Source organism: Balaenoptera musculus, chromosome 16, assembly GCF_009873245.2.
Source record: "Balaenoptera musculus isolate JJ_BM4_2016_0621 chromosome 16, mBalMus1.pri.v3, whole genome shotgun sequence".
Classification (NCBI taxonomy): Eukaryota; Metazoa; Chordata; class Mammalia; order Artiodactyla; family Balaenopteridae; genus Balaenoptera; species Balaenoptera musculus.
In genome coordinates this window covers 9,133,479-9,144,976 of record NC_045800.1, presented here as the reverse complement: position 1 = coordinate 9,144,976, position 11,498 = coordinate 9,133,479, and the positions used below count along the sequence as shown (strand labels likewise).

The 11,498-nt window shown below is 44.9% G+C and overlaps 2 protein-coding genes across 2 annotated transcripts; one reads left to right on the top strand and one right to left on the bottom strand.

Moving 5' to 3' along the window:
- The first annotated feature begins 185 nt into the window (after positions 1–185).
- LOC118882460 (noncompact myelin-associated protein-like) lies at positions 186–2,274 on the top strand. Its single transcript, XM_036828179.1, has one exon. It carries the CDS (start codon positions 190–192, stop codon positions 496–498), a length of 309 nt encoding a protein of 102 aa, XP_036684074.1. The 5' UTR covers positions 186–189; the 3' UTR covers positions 499–2,274.
- A 1,447-nt stretch (positions 2,275–3,721) lies between these two features.
- FAM24B (family with sequence similarity 24 member B) lies at positions 3,722–9,994 on the bottom strand. The gene is made up of 3 exons (XM_036829254.1): positions 9,903–9,994; positions 8,590–8,778; positions 3,722–4,039 (listed from the first exon to the last, which is right to left on the bottom strand). Exons 1-2 carry the CDS (start codon positions 9,992–9,994, stop codon positions 8,595–8,597), a joined length of 276 nt encoding a protein of 91 aa, XP_036685149.1. The 3' UTR covers positions 3,722–4,039; positions 8,590–8,594.
- Between the last annotated feature and the right edge of the window lie 1,504 nt (positions 9,995–11,498).

The window sequence follows — 11,498 nt, the reverse complement described above, 5'->3', positions numbered from 1 at the left end:
GAGGCGCCGGCGGGAGGCGGAGCGGGCGGCGGCCGGCGCGCAGGGCTCCCCCGAGCAGAAAGAAGAGTAGCTGGGCCCATCTGAAAAGGAGTCACACCTGGAACTTGGCACCCAGGAGGTCACACTGAAGGACCTGCAGAGGAGCCTGTGTCCTGGTGGCCTTAGGCGGCTCCATTACTGCAGGTCGAGATGACCACAGCTACCCCTTTGGGGAGTACCACCTTCTTCTCATTGAACATGACCACCAGAGGAGAAGACTTTCTGTACAAGAGTTCTGGAGCCATCGTTGCTGCCATTGTGGTGGTTGTCATCATCATCTTCACCATGGTTCTGATCTTGCTAAAGACGTACAACAGGAAAATGAGGACAAGACGGGAGCTGGAGCCCAAGGTCCCCAAGCCAGCCTCCCCTTCTGCCCTGGGCCCAAACAGCAACAGCAGTCAACACCCTGCAACTGTGACCTTCAGCCCTGTTGACGTCCACGTGGAGACTCGGTGACCCCCCATCCTGGGTGCTGTCTTGGCCACTGTCCAAAGAGCCTTCAGTCAAGACCAAGAAGCACATTTCTCCTCTGGCAGCTTCACTATGAGTTTGTTCCGGTCAGGTCAACAGGGGCATCTCTTATGCAATCCCTGATGCTTCAGGCAACCCCCAACCCCATCCTGCCGGGCCCCACCCCAGGTACGTCCATATGCCTGCTGCCACCCTTCCAAAAAGCTGTGCTATTTTGGGAATCCACTGCTGTGGGTTTAGTTGTCTCCCCCCAAACACAATAGCTAGACAGACAGGCAGATAGCCCAGGAGTCTTCTGGTCAGGAGTCAGGGGTCAGGGCATGCTCCTGAGAGGGTCTGCCTGAGGTCATATCAGAGGAAGAGCCATATCCACAGCTTTGTAGAGCAAAATAGTCAATCCCATAATCAGGCAAAGGGGAACTAACTTGGACTAACTCACCAAAAACCCAGCTTGTTAATTTATAACTTGTTCCAGTGCTGAATGACCGCTAGCTAGCTCATGATGATTGATCAGCACATTTCTCCCTCTTTAAGAAAGGTTTTGGGAAAAACTGGATTCTTCTCCAAAGGTGTCTACTTCTTTAGTAAAGAGTCAAAGTCAAAGACATAGGATGACCTTGAGGAAGAATGGCATCTAGGATGAAAGCTTGTTGTAGTGTCCATGGGCCTGGAATGAGCCTGGTGTCTGGTCAGGGCCCCTCCCCCCCCACCCCCCCCTGGGGGCTGGATTAACCTTGACTCAGTCTCATTTCTTGGCTTCCCTCTATTTGGATTCTGAGCAATCCTCACTCTCCAGTTACCATCTTACCTCCAAGGTCCAGTATTTGGAGACTGATTAGATTACGACTCTATTTATGTTACCTCTGCCCTTCCTGGTCACCTTGCAAAGATTCAGGGTATATTCAAAGTACCACATTCACAAACCATTCCTCTGGACAGAACTCATCTCTTTGACACTTTAGCCTGGAGAACAATCTACTGAAAGAGGAAAGCATTTTGGAATTAAGAAGACCTGCCTTCCAAGCCCTATTTCCTGGTTTTGTGGCCTTGGGAAAGTGACTTGACCCTCCATATTCTGTTTCCTAACATGAAATGGGAATAACGTCTGCCTCACTGGGTGACTGTAACAAGCCAAGGACTTAGTAAAGCAGCTTAGGTAGTGCCTGGCACCCAGCAGATGCTTTATAAATGGAAGCCAGCATTATTATTACGAATTTCTTCCATTGTAAGACATACACTTGTTCCCATTTTAATGATTCTGAAATCAGAATATGTCCTAAAATTGATGGGTCCACTAATAAGGTTGCATTTTTTTCTCTCTCTCTCTCAAAAAGCTTTTTTTTTAGCCAGTTGTGCATTTTACAATTGAAGGCATCTTGGAAACAAGGTAATAAATCTGTATTCTGTTACAGACAGTGACACACTCTGACATTTAACCTTAAATTCTAGGAGTGTCTCCTTCTGAGGGAAAACTGAGGGTCAGGAGGTAAGAAGACTGACACAGGGTCACACAGTTCATGTCATCCCACTATAAAAATGCTCACTTGAATGTATCTGGAGAAATACAGGCAAATTCTTTCTCCCCAGACATCTCTTCTCCCTCCTATGTTTAAATATCCACCAGACACTTTGCAAGGTGCTTTTACATAAGTTATGTCATGGGATTTATTTTTCCCAATAACCCTGGGAGGTATTATTTTTCCCATTTGCCAATGAGAATTTCAAACTCAAGAAGAAAAAATACTCGCTCAAAGTCTCACCGCTTGTGAGACAGTAAGTTGCAAAGACAAGACTCAAACCCTGGTCTCTTCGACTCCAAAGTCCATCTTTTTGTTGTATCACACTCTTCCCTAACATCCCGGCTCAAAGAACATGGTTTCTTTTGTGAGCTGAACAAGAGGAGGACAGGCTTACCCATGTGTCTGAGTGGAGGTCGGGGGTCAGCTCCCACATCAAAAGTGGGGCAAAGTCACTTTGGTAGCCTCCTTTGGGCTTCCATGATTGTAGCCAAAGGGGCCCTTTCCAAATCCATCCAAGCTCTGAGGATTTCTGCTTCATTCCCCCACCACTTAGGCCCAAGGGGCAAGGCATGAGATGGCCTCGAACCAGGGCAAAGCCATTTAAGGACTCAAGCCCACATAGATATGTTTCCCAGATGTATTCTGCTTTAAAAAAAAAAAGATTGTTTGGAGTGTTCTAGCCCTAAAGCCAAACTCTTCTGTCCACAGTGGAATCTTCCTGGAAGAAAGAAGGACATATCCCTCTAGTATAAATGAAAACTTGGAAATGGAAGGGGGAGGTAGAGAGGTGAGGGGGAGGCAAAGAAAAGCGTTGTGTTTTGTTTTTAACTGATGACGATTAACTCAGTAAACATCCTTTAAGGGCTCCTGTATGCCAGATGAGGTGCTACTAAACACAGTAAGCATGGTCCCTGCACTCGGGGAGTCTGCAGCTGGCCTCCTGAGACAGGGATCTTGCAGCACAGTTGAATTTCATTTCTGACAGGTGCCTTTCCTAACGGAGCAGATGCTGCCTTATTTGGCCACTGAATCAATAAATGATATTAAACGCTTGAAGAAAAATGTCTAAAAATAAAAAAGTTTAAATCAAAAAAAAAAAAAAAAAAAGAAATAGCTTGGGCTTCCCTGGTGGCGCAGTGGTTGAGAATCTGCCTGCCAATGCAGGGGACACGGGTTCGAGCCCTGGTCTGGGAAGATCCCACATGCCGCAGAGCAACTAGGCCCGTGAGCCACAATTACTGAGCCTGCGCTCCGCAACAAGAGAGGCCGCGATAATGAGAGGCCCGCGCACCGCGATGAAGAGTGGCCCCCGCTTGCCGCAACTAGAGAAAGGCCTCGCACAGAAACGAAGACCCAACACAGCCATAAATAAATAAATAAACAAATAAATAAACCCAAAAGTTAAAAAAAAAAAAAGAAAGAAATAGCTAAAGAGGTTCTCTCTGAGGTCTGTTGCTAAGTAAGTCTTCTTCTCTGATTATTCAGCTTCTAAGGCAGTCACTCTCTTTGCAGCTAGAAGTCTTGCATTTTATAATTCTTCACTATCAAGAACTTGATCATTGTCTTAAACAGTGCAACATATTATAAAGAAAAGTTATCTCTTGATACCACATTGCCAACTTAAAGATATCTTTGACTCCTTAATGTTTAGATGCTAGTAGGTGTATCTTTTTGTTTCTGTCCCTCTGATGGTGTGAGAATTTATTTTCAGATCTTGCCAAGGGTCTTGTGAAGAATAAACTAAGGGTCTGTCAGAAAGTCGCTGTTTTTTTTTCTGTTTTTTTTTTTAAACTACAATAATTGGTCAGTTGAATCAGATGTCATTTACTCAAAACAAGCTTTATTTGTCTGTTTCAAAGGGAACAAATTGGGCCTTGGCTTTGTTGAGTTTGGGTTAAGCTTGCAAATGAGAGCCTGAACGACAATCACAACAACCCCTCAGGACTGCTCTGTGAGCTACCAGGCACTTAGTCTGTTTCCCAGATCTTCAAAGCATTACAGGAAACCTGAAAAGCACGCAAAGAAAGATTAGCATATTCCCACACGCTCCCAGAAAAGAAGGGCAGCACCCACTTAATCTAATCTCTTTTTATACCTTAACAGAAAGAGGCCTGCACTAGGCTCAGTACCCACAAAGTTGTCTTTAAAGAAACAGACTTGGACACAGCCAGATATTTTTGTTGTTGTTTTTCAATAAATATTCAGTAACTACATTAATGCATATATGTGGAATCTGAAAAAACTGGTATAGACGATCTTATTTACAACGCAGAAATAGAGACACAGACGTAGAGAACAAACATATGGATACCAAAGAGGAAGGGGGGCGGGGGGGTGGGATGAATTGCGAGATTGGGATTGACATATATACACTACTGATACTACGTATAAAATAGATAACTAATGAGAACCTACTGTATGGCACAGGGAACTCTACTCAGTGCCCTGTGGTGATCTAAATGGGAAGGCAATCCAAAAATGAAGGGACATATGTATACGTATAGCTGATTCACTTTGCTGTACAGTAGAAACTAACACAACATTGTAAAGCAACTAAACTCCAATAAAAATTTTTTAGAAATCTTCAGTAACAATATTTAAAATATGAGCCCTCAAGTCCAGGGTATTGTTCCCATCTTTGTCAATAAATAGCATGTGCGAGATGAGAATACAGTATTGTCAAGTCCCCCAGGGAGAAGGCAGGGTTTGGTGGGGCCTGGGAGTGAACCCCAAATTCCTGAGAGGTGAAAATCTGACAAGTGACCCAAGGAGGGACATTGCCTCTCAAGGGAGACATGTCAGTTTGATTACAAACATGCCCTTCACCAACAACTGTCTTGGTAAAAGTAAGTTTCCTGCTGATACAGAGTAGAAGTTGATGATATGTAATTAATGGTCAATTTGATGAAGATGGCAATCTTTGTATCAAAAGTTAATTATCTCTCACGAGTAGCTTCATCCTCAGTCACACGAAACAATGATTTTAGCATCTGGCATCTATTTCATGCAAGTGCTTCAAATGAAAAAAGGAATTTTTCCAAGTAACCAAGAGCTGCTAGAGTTTCCACTTTGAAAAGTTCATCTGCCCATTAACTGGTACCTATCCAAATCTTGTTGAGAAAGTGGGAGGCTAACAGTTTCCAAAATTAGCATCTTATGGCTTTTAGCAAATCCCTAATGTGAAAAGTGTTGACAATGAATGGACTGAATTTTTAAGAATAAATAAATAAGGGTCCAATGAACTTCCAGTTCAGGTACCCTGGGTGTAGTTCAGTGGTTGGGAGCCAGGAAGCTGCCCTTTCCAAAAGCACCCAGGTGATTCCTAGGAATGATGAAGTTTGAAAACCAAGGCCGCTGTTCAGCATCTCATGCCCCATGGATCAAAATGCACTTAACAGGGAAAAGCGTGCAACCCGGAAACTCCAATGGGTGCAGAAAAAAACAGCCCAAGAGAAGCCTGCTCCCTCTAGCCAGAGGACCAGCAGCAAAGGGGCAGCCAGGCAATTCAGAAAACTTTTAGGCAATAACCTACCTGCTCCAAACACCATGGGTAAAACTATGCCCCCCCCCAGCCCAGGCAGCAAGGTGAAGTGGGGAGCCTAGACTTCCACCTGCTCTCCGTGCCCCACACCCATCTCATCCCCTGTCCTCCCCTCCCTTCCCTTCCCCAGGGTGATGTCAGAAAAGGCAGAGTGAAGAGCTGGGACTTTCGTCACCTCCAGGCAGCAAGGAGGGCCCCCTGCACCCCCAAGTCAGGTGGAGGCCAGGTGGGGAGCCTGGACTTCCAGCTCCACCCATCAGGTCTGAGGCACCCCTTTGAGTCTGCTAGGACTAAAGAAAAAATAATATTGATATTATATATTATTATATGCTGATAGTGCACCGTATAGCTCAATAGCTCCACTACAAAGTTTTTTTATTCCTGGTTATATGATTTTACACTCTCTAGTGAGTCACAGTATTTGACAGTTTTCTTAGTATTACAGTATCGCACCTGACACACCTCTGAATATGCCCCTCGCATGGCCACCAGCAGATGTTTAGTCAGTTCCTGACAGAGGGATGATTGATGGGCCAGTGACCAGATAATTTTTCAGTGCTCTTTTTAAATACTTAATTTGATTTGCCCATCCTAAGTAAGTTCTTAAGTGTTTTCACATTGGGTTAGAAAAGATCTTATTCGTTATATGAACGAATGCAGAGGAGATTCACCCGCATGGCCACTGGGGCAAGTATTTGGAAGATCTACATGGAAATATTAAGAAGAAAATGGGGGAAATCTGTTTTGATTTGGAGCTGGAATTCAATCAGGCCCCTAAGGACTTGTTCGCTGAGGGCCGAGATGCTGTTGGATCCATGGTGTATCCCCAGCATACTGTATACTCCTACAGAGGAGTAAAGAGAAGGCCTCTGGGCATCAGGAATGTGGCTGCCTGTTTGGCAGCCCCCAGCCACCATTTTACATCAAGGAAACTGAGGCTCAGAGAAGTTAAGAAACTCCTCCAGTGGCACTAGCTTGTGAAAGGCAGAGTTGGATTGGAACCAAGTGTGTCTAGTTCTAAAGACCCTGTGTTACACTCTGTCCATACCGCCAACCAGAGAGGTTTGTCTCAAAGACCCCTTACTCCATCTTGCCTCCCTCAAGGACCCTGCGATGCCTGGACTTATGGCATATTCCCCACATTTGGAACACACTTGTGCAGGGCCTCCCGGATGCTGGGCACTGAACTGCCCACTGGGTGGGGTTCAGAGGGAAATTGGACATGCTCAGGGGCTTGCTGGCAACAAGAGAAAATTGAACTGCATTTGAACTCCTAAGAAGGGGCAGAAAGCAGTAGGTGCCAGAAGAGGGAGGAAGTGCTCCAGGAACTCAAGAAGGACGCGTCACATCCAGCTGGAAGGTCTGGGGCAGGCTCCACGGAAGGTGCAGCCTTGAATTTGCCTCTTGAAACTCTTACTGAGATTGGGGACACTCACCCTCCATCGAGTTTCCCAGACATTCCAAGGGCTACTGTGTGACAGCAGCTCCAGCTCCCACATCCCTCTGGCAAATTTCATGAGCACTAAAGCGCTGAATACTCCCTCATCAGCCAAGCCCTCTGCTGAGGACTGAAACTCAGCCAGGAGGTGGCCTCTTCCAAATGCTTAGTTCTACCATTGTTCTCTCCCTGTTAGCCTAGAGACAGTAGCCGTTTCCTTCATTATTTCCTGTTATCCTTTTCCATCCCTTTTAGCAGGTAACCAACCACCTGTTACGAGTCAATTCTTTACCTTGAGTAAAACACAAGATGCTCACTAAGCAAGGGTTTTGTTAATGAAAGAACGAATTGTGGGGACTTCCCTGGTGGCACAGTGGTTAAGAATCCGCCTGTCAATGCAGGGGACACGGGTTCGAGCCCTGGTCCGGGAAGATCCCACATGCCGCGGAGCAAGTAAGTCCATGCGCCACAACTACTGAGCCTGCACTCTAGAGCCCGCAAGCCAAAACTACTGAGCCCTCGTGCCACAACTACTGAAGCCCGTGCGCCTAGAGCCTGTGCTCCGCAACAAGAGAAGCCACCGCAATGAGAAGCCTGTGCACCGCAACAAAGAGTAGCCCCCGCTCACCGCAATTAGAGAAAGCCCACGCGCAGCAACGAAGACCCAACGCAGCCAAAAATAAATAAAAATAAATGAAATATGTGCTATCAACATTTCAGATGTTTTTTTTAAAAAAAGAACAAATCGTGGTTACAAATGGAGAGTCTGTGGTTAGAAGGGGGTTCCAGAGGCTCAGAGGAAAGAGCAGGAACAGAAGGGAGCAGACGAGCAGGAGTGACAAGGGGTGCACCTCCTGCCTGCTGCTGAGACCAGGAGGATCTGGACTTCACCATTCAGCGGGAGGTTCCTGTTTGCAGTTAAAGACACTGACAGCTGAGTCAGCAATAATCAGTGTTAAAGTGATCCAAAGAGAAGAAAAAAATCTGCTTCTGAAGATTTGGAGGCTAGCAGGAGGAGGAATCTCAGGTTTTTAAAATGTCCTTTTGACACCACAGAGTTCAACCCCATGATTGCACAGATCAGGCAACCTCAACCCAGAGACAGCCCATCTGGCTGTTCTCCCTCTGGGATGAATGGAGTTTCCCTCCAGGGCAGTGGAACAACTGCCCATGGTAGAGTAGCTGGATGAGAGTGAATGAAGCCCTTAGAAGGAGGAGGGCCGAGCATGGGAAGTTTAGCAGGGTCTGAAACTAGAAACACTCTAAGATCAATATTTTTTTTCTGGGGTTGGATATATAGGTGTATCTTCTACTCTAACTCTCCTTATATTGCAGTATAACTTTATAAGCTAGTTGCCCCAAGTCCCAAAGTGGGTACTACACAAATTTAAGTACTTTTATAACTAACAACAACAATACTGGAGGCAGAGAGGATTATTTTCAATATTTCATTTATTCAAAAGTACATAAATATGTTATATAGTACATGATATAATGTAAACAGTATAAAACTTGACTTGAATAATAAAACATTCTACTAAGAAAGAAATATTGCTCACAAAGATATTTATGCCCACCCAAGTCAGAGTCCCTCGTTTGCATCACAGAAGCATGGTGGCAGGGCATCAAAGCCAGCATACAAGTTACATTCATCACAGCATTGGAGGTTGGGATAAGGCCCAGTGGTGATGGCCGCAGCGACCTTGTCCTGGGTGACCATGGCTGGATTATTTTTTAAGGCCGAACAAATAGGTACCTTTGGAACTCTTGAGAAAAGACATACACAGAGCACAGGATTAGAATTTTTCTTCTCAGTCCATTTGTTACAACTTGTCAGAGGTATCTCAGAAGCTTAGGACTGGAGCCAATCAAACACACGACACCAGCCCAAGATTAAAGTGCTCTGCCCCCGTCCCAAGTTCCTGTCTAATCCCTTTCTCTCCTAAGATTGCCAGAAATGTAAAATCAGGTTACAGCAAATAAGGAAGAGTGGATTGCAAGTGTGGGTCACCCAGATGATCACTGCAAGTCCTCCAAGTGCAGAGCATGAGGAGGTGCCAAAGTCAGCCGTCCCCCGGGTGCTGGGATTCACCTTCCAGCACACAGGCCTAACTTCCCTAGAATGGGAAAACCACTGCTTCTTTTTTGTTTGTTTGTTTGTTTTTTCTCCCCATTATTAGATAAGGAATCTGAGACATGGAGAAACACAGTGCCTTGATCAAACACATACAAGCAGAGGAGGAGCTGTAAATAAAAGGCAGGTCATTGAAAGCTTGATGCAGGACTCTGTTCCACAACTTATGCTGCCTCCTTGGAACGTTAATGCATGGGAACACCACTGCTTCTGACAACCAATCTCTCCCATATTTGAAGGTTCCCGTCCCCCAAATGTAATGCTCACTTTTCTGATCTACACTCCCCTGTTAGGTAAACTCCAGGATCTTCACACAACTCAGCTTCCCCAAAGTCCTATAGGCCCACCTCACTGTCCCCAAGGCCAAGGACACACTGAGAGCTCCCCAACGCAGGCAAGAGAAGATCAACTCAGCCCATCCTCTGAGTGAACACAGGCAGAGAGACTCATTCACACAGTCTTCAGTCTGCAGTGCTGTGGAATTAGCCAGCTGAGGGTAAACTCAATGAGGCCAAGTGACAGCAAAGCAGCACAGAGCCACCTGGCTGAGAACATTCTACTGATGAACTCACAGCCCCAAACAGGAAGGCAAAGAAACCAAGATTCTACACGCACTGCCTTTGTCGTCTCAAACCCTCCCGCTGTTCCTGACCTCACCCGGGGTGCGGCCATGGGGCAAGGAATGACCCTACTCAAGCACAGAACCCCAGGATCCCATCTGAGGGAGTGTTAGCCACTCTTACCCACATCACTCACTTCAATGCGTTGGCTACTTTGTAGTAAAGACAGATGACAGCAGCCATCAGCACAAGCATAGCCAAAAGGATACCGCCACCAATGCAGAACATAATTATCGTGTTAACTTTGGAAGCTTCACCTAGGCAGAGAAGTGCAGACAAGCAGTGAATGTGGCTTCCCTCCCCACAGCCACCTAGCAACCTCAATATGCTTCCTTCAGTGGAGGAAGAATGAACCCAAACCACAGATCCTTATGCGTGTATAAGGGGGAGGGGGCCTTATGAGTCTTCCTAGGGGGGGCCCAGGACCCTAAGCTGGCCCAGAGACTGGGGAAAGGGTTCATTTCTAAATGAGATGGGACTGAAATGCAAAGTCCAGAGAGAAGGAAGGAAAGAAAGTGGGAAGAATCTTTTTCTCTCTTTCACATGCAGTAAAGTGCAGCTGTAAATAACCAGCCTGCACTTGAGCAAATGGTTTTATTCCCAAACACCTGGGCCTCCTGAAATATGTTCCCTTTCAGAGTCAGAATTAAACCCTTGCCTGTACATCAGGCTTAAAAATCTTCTATGGCAATTATTAAGGGAATGACTTTTTTTAAATGTTATGTTCAAAAATACTAAGAATATACTAATCTATTTTGTAAGTGATATGTTTCAGGAAAAGGAAGCTTTCAATTCTCCCTCTGACAACTGCCATTTTTCCTCCTAAACCCTAAATCTTTCCAGGAAGTCCCATTTGTGTGGAATAAGCAATTTGTTTAATCTGACTCCCTGAAACTGGGGAAAAGTGAGCCAGAAGAGAGGAATAAACAATCCAACTGCCAAATCATACTTACGAGCATCTAAGTCGTCAAAGCTGGTATTCAAAGATGAATGCTGGCAGTTTAAAAAAATTACAATTAAAATAAACTTTAGGGAACAGTACATCTTATCAGGAATTTCTCAAACCCTTAATCTGAGAAAGAAAATTCTAATTATCCTTGTTAGGAGTAATTGAGATATAAGTTTGAAGAGCTCGCTTTTAGAAGCACAGCCTCCACCAGTGCGACCAGAATGGACAACCACTGTCCAGCTCCAACTTGTATGCCTATCAGGCCTTAGGCTGTGTGACATCAACTCTTTGGACACCAGCTCTCTTTCAGGGAGTTCTGAATTCCATTCCATGTTCAGATATATTTTAGCACCAATGGAAATGTGAATGCCCAAATACTATTTTAAATCATTTAATTTCAATCTCACCTTTTCAGATTTTGTTTCTCTCAGAGGACCATTTAAGGTTTGACAGTTAATCAAAAGCAAATCTGGGGGGAAAAAAAAAGCAAATTTGGGATTTCAATAAAATAAAAAGACAGTGATGTGGGGAGGCTAATATCTAAAAATACTCATATCTAGAAGTACAGTCATAGAAGGCTGGTTAGACTTTATGTTTTAGCAACACAATGAAATAGTATATACTTGTAGCTTTTAACAGGATTTGGATATAGGTTCATTGACTTCAGAATATTATCATAATTTATAGTTAAGACAAAAAGATTTCAAAAAGCAATTTGAAGAGGATATCTGTTCTAAATCGGGTTTCTGTGATTTCAAGGTACTCACACCAGCAAAGCTGGTT